The 13291-nt window shown below is 36.5% G+C and overlaps 1 protein-coding gene across 1 annotated transcript in view; it reads left to right on the forward strand.

The window, feature by feature from the left end:
• Positions 1 to 700: 700 nt before the first annotated feature.
• The window catches only part of LOC112619490 (ceruloplasmin-like), a 45316-nt gene continuing 32725 nt past the window's right edge, over positions 701 to 13291 (forward strand). The window contains exons 1-6 of the mRNA XM_025377504.1: positions 701 to 855; positions 1661 to 1896; positions 3956 to 4168; positions 5846 to 6016; positions 6704 to 6946; positions 9936 to 10107. Of these exons, the coding sequence (XP_025233289.1) occupies positions 701 to 855; positions 1661 to 1896; positions 3956 to 4168; positions 5846 to 6016; positions 6704 to 6946; positions 9936 to 10107 (1190 nt within the window). The remainder of the gene's footprint in view (positions 856 to 1660; positions 1897 to 3955; positions 4169 to 5845; positions 6017 to 6703; positions 6947 to 9935; positions 10108 to 13291) is intronic.

The raw sequence follows: 13291 nt of genomic DNA on the forward strand, positions 1-13291 counted from the left end.
TGTTATTGAATTTACACAACTTCCTAACTGGGTAGGTAATACTATCAATTTGTAAACGAGGAAATGAAGTTACATAATTACGCATTGCTGATAACTGACAGAGTTAAGAGTCAAACCCAGGCTGTCTGATTCCAGGTTTTCTGCATTCTGTCCCACCTCACACTGTGTTCCTAGTAAGAAAACTCCCCAAAGGGAAGGGATCATATAAGTGAATTCTGGGGACAAATCTGGAATATCAGAGATACCAGATTGGGGCCTAGATTATATGGATAGTCTTAAATGCTAAGAAATTTGAGAATAACTTAATGAAAGTCTTAAATGACAAGAAATTTTCAATTATCATCTAATAGTAAAACTTGATAAAGGTAGCATTTCAAGAATTTTCTGGGAATGATATGTAGAATGGACTAAATAGTAAGAAAGTGGAGACTGGAGACTAGACAGGAGAATATTCCTATAATTTAGGAACAGATAATCATTATCAAGGGACAGTGGATGATGGGCAACCTACCGATCCAGTGTGTTGTGCAACATTTCACCTCACCTGACAATGAATTCCAAAACCACTTGGAATGCAAATGACATATATGCTAATGAATACATAATGTATGTAAGTAGACACAAGTGAAAGAAGAAAGCCTGGATTATAAAAGGTGGGCAAGCCCTACTCAGTTAGCTTCTCTTCACTCAGAATTTGAAAATGAAGGCGCTTTTACCATTGATCTTTCTGTTTTTTATTAGTTCTCCAGGTTGGGCAATAGATAGGCACTACTACATAGGCATTGAAGAAAGCATTTGGAACTATGCTCCTTCTGGTAAAAACATGCTCAATGGAAAGCCTTTTTCTGAAGACTTGTAAGTAATCCTTTGCATTTAAAAAGTTACTATCTGAAGCAAAAGTTGGTAATTGTTGATCATTGATGAAATGCTGATAAAGACTTTCTCGTGACTGATACTTGCAGGGCACATATGCCATTAGAACCACGTTGTTTGTTTAGCTTAAACATGGTATGGAAAAGAGGTAGTAAATCCAAAATTGCTCTTTCCTGGGATGATCGCCGCTCTTGTCCTCCTGACACGTTATTTCGCAGATCATAGCTATTTCTGTTTATCATTAATTTTGTTTGATAAGGTATAAAACAACACTTTCCTTTTGATATGTGTGTAGCTGTTTTCTCGATTTTTCTCTTCAGATAATTGAGAGAGGGAAATATAGAGGACATGAGTGGGGTTCTGATTTACCACGGTTTAAGAGGAAAACACCTTAATGCTACCAACAAATCCACAAATCCATTTAAATGTGTAAACAGTCCTAAATCATGGAAATTGATCGACTATTTAAATGCTAAAGTAACCTTAAAGTGGGGTTAGAAACTTAGACGCAGTTCGGTTTAAAGAATTTGGTATGTCTTTTAAACCAAAATGCCACATGTTTTACTTACTACATTTGTATTTGATTTCTTCATTCAGTATTTCAACACTCTTCTCACCAATTACACCTGTTTTTGACTCCCTTCACATTTTCTCCAGCCTCTGGGTTTTATCTGCCAAAATTAGGCTGTAGAGCTTCTGACTTCTCATTTTAGCTTATTTAACCTTCGTTTCTTATTTGCTTATTTAACAAAAATCAACATTTGTTAAAGTTCTCTCTTGTTTGTAGAGAATTTCTACAAAGAAGTCACGCAAGGAAGAGCTTTGTTTATAAAAAGGCGTTGTATTTTCAATATACTGATAATACATTTCAAAGGATCATTGAAAAACCATCCTGGTTGGGATTTTTAGGTCCAATGATTAAGGCAGAGACTGGAGACTTCATTTATGTACATGTAAAAAATAATGCTTCAAGAGCTTATAGTTATCATCCTCATGGACTCACCTACTCCAAAGAAAATGAAGGTAAGCGGATCCTCTTTCCTGACATTCCTGAGTTTTGCTTATGGAGAGTATGAGCACATTGCATTAGAAAAAGCCAGGTGATCAGCATTATGAGCTACATGGAGTTTAGAGTGGATGCAGACTCTACTTCTCATATATTTAATGTTTATCCCCAAGACAGTCCTTTTTCAGTTTCTCATCTTGAGTGACAGCCCTTATGCAATTCCTAGGAAATAAAACACTTTTCTCTTCATCACCAGAAAAGAAAAAAAAAGGCGTTTTGTTTTGTTTTGTAGGAAACACAGCTAAATGTTAGCTTGGCAGAAATCCTGTTCTGCCCCCACCTCATTTCCATTTCCTAGTAGATGAGGATCACCCTCTGGGAAGATATCAGTGTCAAGAGAAATCACTACTCTCCAGACAGAATCTTCTCTCCTACACAACTATAGTCACAGATACATCATGATTTTGAAAAAAAGGAAGGGAAGAGAAAGTCAACAAATAGGATTTTGTGAGTTTTTGGAAGACAACAAGGAAAGCTAGGAAAAGAGAGTTTGGACTTGTCTTTAATAGAACACAGATATTTTTTTCCCAGTGCTTGAAATATGGTTTTTTTTTTTGTTTGTTTGTTTGTTTGTTTTTTTTTTGAGACGGAGTCTTGCTCTGTCGCCCAGGCTGGAGTGTAGTGGCCGGATCTCAGTTCACGGCAAGCTCCGCCTCCCGGGTTCACGCCATTCTCCTGCTTCAGCCTCCCGAGTAGCTGGGACTACAGGCGCCCGCCACCTCGCCCGGCTAGTTTTTTGTATTTTTTAGTAGAGACGGGGTTTCACCGTGTTAGCCAGGATGGTCTTGATCTTGTGACCTCGTGATCCGCCCGTCTCGGCCTCCCAAAGTGCTGGGATTACAGGCTTGAGCCACCGCGCCCGGCCTGAAATATGGTTTTTAAAAGGCCTGTCATAACTCTTTAGAAAACTGGAACTTTGGGCCAAGTTGATAAGAGTACCACCTATAGAATATGTGCTCTTTCCAACAGAGGCTCTATGATAATACAGGGCAGTGGAAATCCCATATGCCATTCCATTCATCTGTCATTATTATTTTGCCATGTTACATGACCATCTTGCAATGATTATTGCCCTTTAAATATATTCTATGAAAAAATAAAAGAAAAATAGTCTATATTATAGACATATAATGTGAAAAATGTTAACAAGAGTTTGCTTTGTTTATTTTTTAATCAACTTTCGAAACTTAGACTGAGGTTTGATGACTCCCTCAGGGAAGCATGAAGAAGAACTAGAAACAGGCCTTGAATTAATCCTCTGGACTGAAACAGACTCAGGAAACCAGACCATGACTGGAGCCAGTTCCAGATGGGCCGCTGGGTAGGAAAAAAGTACAAAAGTCAGTCAGTCATAATTTCTTCATGATCAGTGTGGAACAGGAGGGTCCCAAAAGAAGAACAGAGAATCAGAGGCTGCTCATGTTTCAAAGTTTTTTATTGACTAAAGGAATTTTATTCATAGTTAGCAGGATCCCAGTCACGAGGGGTAAGGATCTGAGGCAACCTTTTAGCCAGAGAAGAAGAAAGAAAGGTGAGAAGGGTCCAAAGTCAGAACTGAGGTAATAGTTCAGAGTAGTGGCATGGGCCACCTTCAGATTGCAGTGGGCTACTTGGAAGTAACAGGGACACCCTTGGATGCCCTGGGTCCCAAGTCTGACTGGCAATGAAGAAAATATGGAGGGCAACTCGGGAGTCCAGAGGTTACCTCTGCATCTGAGATCTAGGCACATGGTAGGTGCAAAATAAATACTTGTTGTATCTATCAGTAAAGGTGATGATAGTCTATTAATATACTGCCTGCCTCATTCTAATTTAGTCCAAAAACTGCAGCCAAGCTGAGCATTCAGGTAGAAGCCAACTAAAAGGGATTTAGGGAGGTAGGAATATGGGAAATGGTGGGGAGAAATGCATACTTTTTGAGAAATGCAAAATAGCTTAATGGAGGAAGCCCGAGTCACATTCAAAATAGTGTTATCCAATATTTACTGTAACCACAGTGCAGAATATGTTTTCCAGGTGCCATCTATCCTGATAATACAACAGGCCAGGAAAAGGAAGATGGCTATCTGGAGCCAGGGAAACAATATACCTACAAGTGGTATGTAGAAGAACATCAGGGGCCGGGCCCCAGTGACAGTAATTGTGTGACAAGGATTTACCACTCCCATATAGATACTGCAAGAGACGTAGCTTCGGGACTTATTGGACCAATTCTGACTTGTAAAAGAGGTAACTTTGTTGAAAAATCTCATTGCCGTAAAAGAGTAAACCAGAATGTGTAGGCTGTCCTCTGCTCTCCTAGAGGAATTTTACCATCCAAGGCACTCCATTTTCCTGCCCTAACCTTGGTTTTCCAGTTAAGAGTGGAAACTCGCCATCTTGGACTCTGAGCACTAGATGGCGATCTCAACTCCAACCCTCAGTTCAACCAATAATGCAGGTTGATCACTAGATGGTAGTCAAACCCAAAGAACTTCACTTCAGCCTTCATTCAAAATTACTGCCACCTTTTTGTGTTTATGTTTTAAGGTGAATCAGTTAGAATCATCAGTTTATTAATTCTTGCAAGGAGGAAGTTTTACCGATATGTTTCTAACTTGCAAGGGAATATAGAATTTTGAAAATTCTGATTTGGTTCCTTAAAACAAGATCAACAAAGTGAAGCACTAGATTAATTATGAAGTTAATGAGCAAATTTAACTTCCTATGACAATCAAAGTTTAAATTTTAGGTGAACAAACAGCTCTCCACAATAAATATTTTAACAATTGCAGTTTCCTATGGCAAACACACATAGTCTCATGACTACAAATTACATTCCTTGGGAGATAACTTTTTTTTTTTTGAGATAGAGTCTCGCTCTATCACCCAGGCTGGTGTGCAGTGGCTTGATCTCGGTTCACTGCAAGCTCCGCCTCTCGGGTTCAAGCAATTTTCCTGCCTCAGCCTATACAGACGCATGTCACCACGCACAGCCAATTTTTTTTGTACTTTTAGTAGAGGCGGGGTTTCACCATATTGGCCAGGCTGGTCTTGAATTCCTGACCTTGCGATCCTCCCGTTTTGGCCTCCCAAAGGGCTGAGATTAAAGGTGTGAGCCACCGCGCCCGGCTGGGAAATAACTTTTTAAACCAACTTTGGAAGAGCTTCTTGCCCTTCTCAAACTTGCAAGGAACTCAATTGCATAATGGCAAGACTGCTGAATGTTCTGACGATAAAGTCCAAATTCCTTTTGTCTTAATTGCTGCCTGTAATCTTCTCTACAGGTACACCCCAGCAAACTTCTCATCCTTCAAATATCAACTGAGGTGTTACTGCCTTCAGAAAAGATTTCCATACCCAAGATTAAATTAACCAGCTCCCAAACACTGAGCTCTTCCCTACTATAGAACTTTACACACTATAGTGTCTTATTAATTATGGCGTCCATCCTTGATTATATGCCCTGCAAGGGTAGATAACTGTCTTGTTCACTTTTATGAATTTAACTTGCCATAGTACCTAACACATTACACATATTCAATAAATATTTGTTGAATATAAGCATAGAAGAATAAATAAATTGGTATGAACTAAAGTTATCCTTCATTTGAGGAAGTACAAATTTTGAGACTTTGAACAATCTCATGCGATAATGGTCATCAGATGCAGACACTGCAGAAAGTTACTGATTTGATGTAGAGATGAGTATGGATTATTTAAATATGGCTTCATATAAATAATATGCTTTTAAAAGTTTGTTGTAAACTTTACAAAAACTGGCATCCCACATCCCAAACATTTACCTTTTTCATGTGCCCTAACAATTAACAAAACTGTAGATCGTAAAAGTAGTTTAGTTATACCTGTAACAATGGTTCTAATTAATGTTTATATGAAAAGTAAGAAATGTGTTTTTTGTTTCAGGGACACTGAATGGAGACACTGAAAAAGATATTGACAGGTCTTATTTTCTGCTGTTTTCTACAACTGATGAAAGCAGAAGCTGGTATAGTGATGAAAATATTCATGCATTTACTGAATCTGGCAAAATTAATACTAGTGATCCCGGTTTTGAGGAGAGCATGAGCATGCAATGTACGATGAAAAAGAACTTTCTCATACATAATATCTTATAACTCTAACTTCTATGATCGTATTCAGTCATTTCCCTTTGTTCAAGTTTATTTAGTTGAGTTTATATTTTGCAGCGTTTCACTCAGAGTATACTGGACTGACATGCAAATGCAAATCACTAGTTAAAGCCTGCTCATTTCCTAAGTCCTATAGCAAGTAAAGTTTGGTCAACATTTGTTTTCTGAAGTCTTATATTGATATAAATAGATGGTAAATACCTAAGAAAGATGTAACTTTAAGTAATAAAATATGGAATAACAAAGACATAATTGACCAAATATTTTATGAATATCTGTTTTTATCCGACATAGAATTTTTCAGAAATGATGTCGTCATAATCCGTCACCCTTATCCTTGCTTTCTTCTCTCATGAACTTAGTTTCTTTTTTTCCCCTTTTCACTGCTTCCTGCCTTTCAGCTGACTTTTTCTCCTCTTGCCTTTAAACCTTTGTGCTCCGCTCACTTCTCATCATACACAATGCATATGGACTCCTTTCCCATGAAACACAAATCAGATGTTGTAGATTATGTATGAGAACAATGTTGACATTGTGAGGTTTGTATTAATATAACGAGGAAATACATAGAATTTTTACAAGGTTGCACTGATCTATCATGCCTGATTGATTAATATACATTTATTTTCAGCAATAAATGGATACATCTATGGCAATCTGCCCAATCTCACGATGTGTGCTGAAGATAGGGTCAAGTGGTATTTTGCTGGCGTGGGTGGCGAGGCTGACATACACCCCGTCTACCTCCATGGACAAACTCTGATCTCTCGGAATCACAGAAAGGACACCATTGTGGTCTTCCCCTCCTCACTAGAAGATGCCTTCATGGTGGCCAAGGGCACTGGAGTGTGGATGCTGGGATGCCAGATACATGGTAGAGATTTATTAGTTTTGTGTAACACAGAGTCAGAGAACTTCCAAGGTCATAGCCCATTACAAATGTCTTACCTTACAAATGAAGAAACCGATATCCAAGAAAGTGATATGATTCCTTTTGGAAACAGTCAGTGATGAAGCCCAGGTCCCTGACAACTTTTCACTCGATTACTATAAATCCTTTTAAGTATTTAGAATTGGGTTGCTGTTTTTACGAAAACTTTTGTATTCATTGTGAGAATATAAACCCTGAGTGTCAGACAGAGCAGATATTATTACAGCGTTTTCTTTAATTGAGGAAACAAGTATCAAAATCCTATGAGAAGCAGAGCAAGAAATTATGCAGAACCCAATAATTCTAATTGATTACTCAAGTAAACCTCCTTATTTTTGTTTATTTCCCTCTCCAATCACATTTTCCATTTAATAACAGAACGGTCAGTTATGATGTTATTTATCTTTTTTATTCTTGAATATGACAAAACTCTATATATGATCATGTAAATGTTCTGTGTTATTTTTTAATCAGAAAACATAATTTTCATTAGAAATTAAGGAATTTAACTTTATTTTTTTGGTAGAAAAATGGAGTTTACTTCTCTGATGAAAACCTTTCTTTTTGTAAGTCCCGAACTTTGGTTAGTATCATGTTTCAATTAATTATTCAAACCAGATGGTAAGTATTTATCAGGATTTTCTATGTGCTGCATCCCTCCCAGGGGTGTAAGAAAAAGAAGAACCACTCACGGCTATTATAACTCAAGGACTGAATTTAGTGATAAAAAGCTGTCACTTAGAAAAGATGATCATTTTCAGATTAAAATGTAAACTCGGCTCCACAAATACGTCCTATCTACCTTATTCTCAGATCATGCCCTCAAGCCAGTCTTTCCACCTCAGCCCTGCAGAAAGACTACTGTCAGCCCTAGACCAGGTGAAAAAACGCCTCAGAGCCTAGTTGGCTGATGGGATCCCATCACTTTCTCCTGTGTGTCTTCTCTTTCTACGTCCTTCTGAAGCTTTTCTGCTCTTTAATTTACTCCATTTCTTTTTTTTTTTTTTTTTTTTTTTTTTTTTTAGTAATGACAAGAATATATAAATAGACCTTTGCTGGAAAGAAAGGTAGGAAGGAAAGAAAGGAGGAAAAAAAGAGAGAGAAATGGAAGGAGGAAAGGAGGAAAATAGGCAGAAAAATAGGTGGAGGAAAGCAGGCAGAAAAAGTGAAAGAAGTCTAATGCAGCATACATTAGCCTGTTCACACCAGCTCAAAAGAGCTGAGAGTTAAATAATCCAGCTGTTAAATTATTGGTAACTTCAAATTGGTCACAATGGGAGTGCTTATACCGCAAAAAATTAGCACATAAATCAGAGTTTGTGTTTAGTTCAGGAGAGCTGCTTTAAGGACACACCATTAGTCCAACTCCACCCCACCACCATCTTAGCCACTGTGATCAATTTGTGTAAGTATTTGAAAACCTGTACACTATGCACTTTCACACAACATAAACATGAATATGTAGGGAAAAAAAACACATAGCTATGTTTTGTGTTTTATGTAAGCAGATCACACTGCATATAATATTCTGTTGTTTTCATCACTCATATCAAAGTCTTGAAGTCTCTTTCCATGCATTCCCTATACATTTAGCTCATTCTTTTTAACTGTTGCATAGTTTTACATATTTTGGTTGTACTATAATTTATTTAACCATTTGCGTACAGACAGATGTTTATGTTGCTACTGCTATTTTGATTTATTAACAATGTTATAGTTAATACTTTTTTTATATATATTTTTATTTTTTGAGACGGAGTTTCCCTCTTGTCCAGACTGGAGTGCAATGGCACGCTCTCAGCTCACCACAACCTCTGCCTCCCAGGTTCAAGTGATTCTCCTGTCTCAGCCTCCCAAGTAGCTGGATTACAGGCATGCGCCACCACGCCCAGCTAATTTTGTATTTTTAGTAGAGATGGGGTTTCTCCATATTGGTCAGGCTGGTCTTGAACTCTCGACCTCAGGTGATCCGCCTGCCTTGGCCTCCCAAAATGCTGGGAATACAGTCATGAACCACCATGCCTGGCCTTAGTTAATACATTTTTATATGTCTCTTCATGTGTGTGAAAATATTTCTCATGACTCTCAAGAAGTAAAACTATATAATGGCAGAGAGCTTTTTTTTTTTTTTTTTTTTTTTGAGTCATGCTCTGTTGCTCAGGCTGGAGTTCAGTGGTGCAGTCATGGATCACTGCAACCTCAATGTTCTGGGCTCAAGCAATCTTCCCACTTTAGCCTCTAGAGTAGTTGGCATTACAGGAACACACCATCACACCCAGCTAATTTTTTCTGTTTTTTGTAGAGATGGGGTTTTGTCATGTTGCCCCGGGCTGGTCTCAAACTCCTGGGCTCAAATGAGGCCGCTTGCCTTGGCCTCCAAAAGTGCTGAGATTACACATGTGACCCACTGCCTGCCAGGGCTTTTAATTTTAACAAATTTTGCCTAATTGTCTTCCATAAAGTCTATATTAATTTACATTCCTACCAACAGTGCTCCGAAACTAAAACGCAGGACTGATCTTCTCATGCCTTTAGTTTCTTTCTTCCAGCCAACTAGTTAATTGAATAAACCAACTAACTCATCAGTGACTAGTAGTAGTAATTTCATATTTGTGAAGGAAGATGTTCTTGCACTCTCAAATTCTTCTCAGTATGTAGGTACCATCTTCACATAAGAGTTGGTCCAAAGCTGGTTATTATTCTCTAATAATACATATCCCTTTAATAATATATCCCTTTAATATTCATTTTTGCATCCTGACTTTTGTACTTGTTTCATACATCTTAAATTTTTCCATAAATTTCATACATCATATTTCTCAAAGAAATAGGAAGTCTCAATATTGTTGGCTAAAATTGAAAATATGTATTGACCAAGAAAATTGTCTTAATGTTTTAATAACATTCTCTATCTGGGTTTACTGTTTTTCAGAGAGTATGCAGGCATTTTTCAAAGTAAGTAATTGCCAGAAACCTTCAACAGAAGCCTTCGTTACTGGGACACATGTCATACATTACTATATTGCTGCTAAGGAAAGTCTTTGGAACTATGCTCCATCTGGTATAGATTTCCTCACTAAAAAAAATTTAACAGCAGCTGGAAGGTAATGATTCACTGGCTAAAATATTTATAGTTAAATAATTAAGATAACTGAAACATTTCATAATCTAGTTCCTTCTAAAAAGGATTTAGGCATCTAATTAAAATATACTGACAAAATAAATATAAGAAAATAATTGGAAAATTTTGAAGCTAAGGAGCATTGCTAGACAAAATTCTTCTCTAAATGGCCTGGCCGACAATGTAAAGGAAAATATACTATTCATCTTTTTCTTAGCACAAAACTTTAAAATGGGTTTATTTTATACTTATGAAACATTTAACAACATAGCAGACAATGTCATCAATAACATTTTATTAAAATTTTAAAACATTCTTTATGTGTAACTTATACACTCCTGCTAAGATCTGAAGGCATAATTAAATCATTGAACGTGATATCCCTCAACTATATTCTATAAATATTATTTACTCAATAACACCTAAGACTATGCTAGCAATTGTTGTCTTAATAACCAAAAACTAACACTAAACTACATTACTCTGGCATTAGCATTTAAAAGTGGGTAAAAAGTTTTTCTGATAGTCCAACTGCCAAGTATATTTACCTTATTGAGGACAACAGCAGATTTAATTCTTCTGGCTACTGAATGAAGATGCATGTTAGAACAGACAAAATTCTAAAACCACCAGAAAATAACTTTCTTTATGATGCTTATTTTTCTCTAATTCACTCATAGGAATTTGAGAAAGCAAAGAATATTATGTCAAGTAGACATTTTCCCTTCTTTTTTTATTGTTTTTTAATGATACATGATATTTGTACAGATTTAGGGGGTACATGTGATGTTTTGATATGTGCATACAACATGTGATAACTAATTTTAGGATATCCATTGTCTCAAACATTCATCATTTCTTTGTGGTGGAAACTTTTCAATTTTTTTTCTTGTGGCTCTTTTGAAATATACGATATATTGTTGTTAACCATAGTCACCCCACTGAGCTATTGGACACTAGGGCATATTTCTTCTATCTAATTGTATGTTTGTACCCATTAACCAACCTCTCTTCATTATCCCTTACTCCTCACCACCACTCCCAAACATTCTTCCAAGCCTCTGGTAACCATCACTCTATTTTCTACCTCCATAAGATCAACTTTTCTAGCTCCCATGTATGAGGACATATGATGTTTGTCTTTCTGTGCCTGGTTTATTTTGCTTAATATAATGTGCCCTAGTTACATCCATGTTGCTGCAAATGACATGGTCTCAGTCTTTTTATGGCTGAATAGCATTCCATTGTGTATATATGCTACATTTTCTTTACTATTCACCTGTTAATGCACACTTGGCTTTTGGGAATAATGCTGCAATAAACATGGAGGTGTAGGTACCCTTTGATATACCGATTTATTTTGCTTTGGATAAATAGCCAGTAGTGGATTGCTAGATTATATGATAGTTCTAATTTTAGTTTTTTGATGAAACTCCGTACTGTGTTCCATAATGGCTGCACTAATTTACATTCTCACCAACAGTGTATAAGAGTTCCTTCTCTACAACCTCAGCAGCATTTGCTACTTTTTGTATTTTTGATAATAGCCATCTTAACTGGGGTGAGATGATATCTCATTGTGATTTTGATTTGCCTTTCCCTGATGAAGAGTAATGCTGAATATTTTTTCATATATCTGTTGGCTGCTCGTGTATCTTCTGTTGAGAAATGTCTCTTCATTTGACCCTTTGCCCACTTTTTAGTGGGAAGATTATTATTGTTATTATTATTATTATTACTGTTAAGCTCTTTGAATTCCTTGTATATTCCGGATATTCATCCTTCATCAGATGAATAGTTTGCAAATATTTTCTGTCATTCAACGGGTTTTCTTTTCACTCTGTTGATTGTTTCCTTTGCTGTGCAGAAGCATTTTAGTTTAACATAATTGAAATTGTCTATTTTTGTTTTTGTTTTCTGTGCTTTTGAGGTATTAGCCATAAAATATTTGCCTAAATCAATGTCCTGGAGTGTTTCTCCCATGGTTTTTCTGGTCAGTTTTTATATTTGGGTCTTACATGTAAGTATTTAATCCCTTTTGAGTTGATTTTTTGCATGTGATGAGATATGGCCTCTAATTTCATTCCTCTGCATATGGATATCCTGTTTTCCCAGCACCACTTATTGAAGAAGGTGTCCTTTCCCAAGTGTATACTCTATGTTCTTGGCACTTTTTTAAAGAAGGTTAGTTGGCTGTAAATATGTGGACTTAGTTCTTTCTGGGTCTCTATTCTTTTTCATAGACCTATATGTCATTGGGTTCTCTATTCTTCTTCATTGGCCTATATGTCATTGGGTTTTCTATTCTTTTTCATTGGCCTATAGGATTTTTTTTCTATTTTTGTGAATAATGTTATTGGTATTTTATAGGGTTGCCTTAAATCTGTAGATTGCTTTTGGTGTAATGGTTGTTTTAACAATATTAATTTTTATCCATGAGCATGGGTGTCTTTCCACGTTTTGTGCCCTCTTTAATTTCTTTCCTCGGTGTTTTGTGATTTTCCTTGTAAACATCTTTCATCTCTTTGGTTAAATTTATTCTTAGGTTTTTTGTGTGGTTTGGTTTTTGTTTTGTAACTATTGTGAATGGGATTGTTGTCTTGATTTCTTCTTCAGCTACTGTGTTATTGGTATATAGAAACACTACTGATCTTTGTATGTTGATTTAGTATGCTACAACTTTACTGAATTCATTTATCAATTCTAAGAGTTATTTGGTAGTGTCTTTAGATTTTTCTATATATAAGATCATGTCATCTGCAAAAAGAACAATTTGACTTCCCCTTTTCTAATTTGAATACCTTTTATTTCTTTCTCTTGCTTGACTGCTCTGGGTAGGACTTCCAATACTATGTCAAATAGGAATGGTAAAAGTGGGCATCCTTGTCTTGTTCCAGTTCTTGGAGGAAAGGCTTTCTGGTTTTCTCCATTCAATATGTTAGCAGTGGGATTGTCATATATAGCCTTTATTATGTTGAGAGTGTACCTCCTATGCCTGATTTGTTGAGAGTTTTTGTCACGAAAGGATGTTGAATTTTATCAAACACCTTTTCTGTACCTACTAATATGATTGTATGGTTTTTGTCCTTTATTCTGTTAATGTAATATATCACATTGATTGATTTGCATATGTTGAAACATCCTTGCATCCCTGGGGGAAAAAAAAA

The sequence above is a fragment of the Theropithecus gelada genome, chromosome 2 (assembly GCF_003255815.1).
Source record: "Theropithecus gelada isolate Dixy chromosome 2, Tgel_1.0, whole genome shotgun sequence".
Classification (NCBI taxonomy): domain Eukaryota; kingdom Metazoa; phylum Chordata; class Mammalia; order Primates; family Cercopithecidae; genus Theropithecus; species Theropithecus gelada.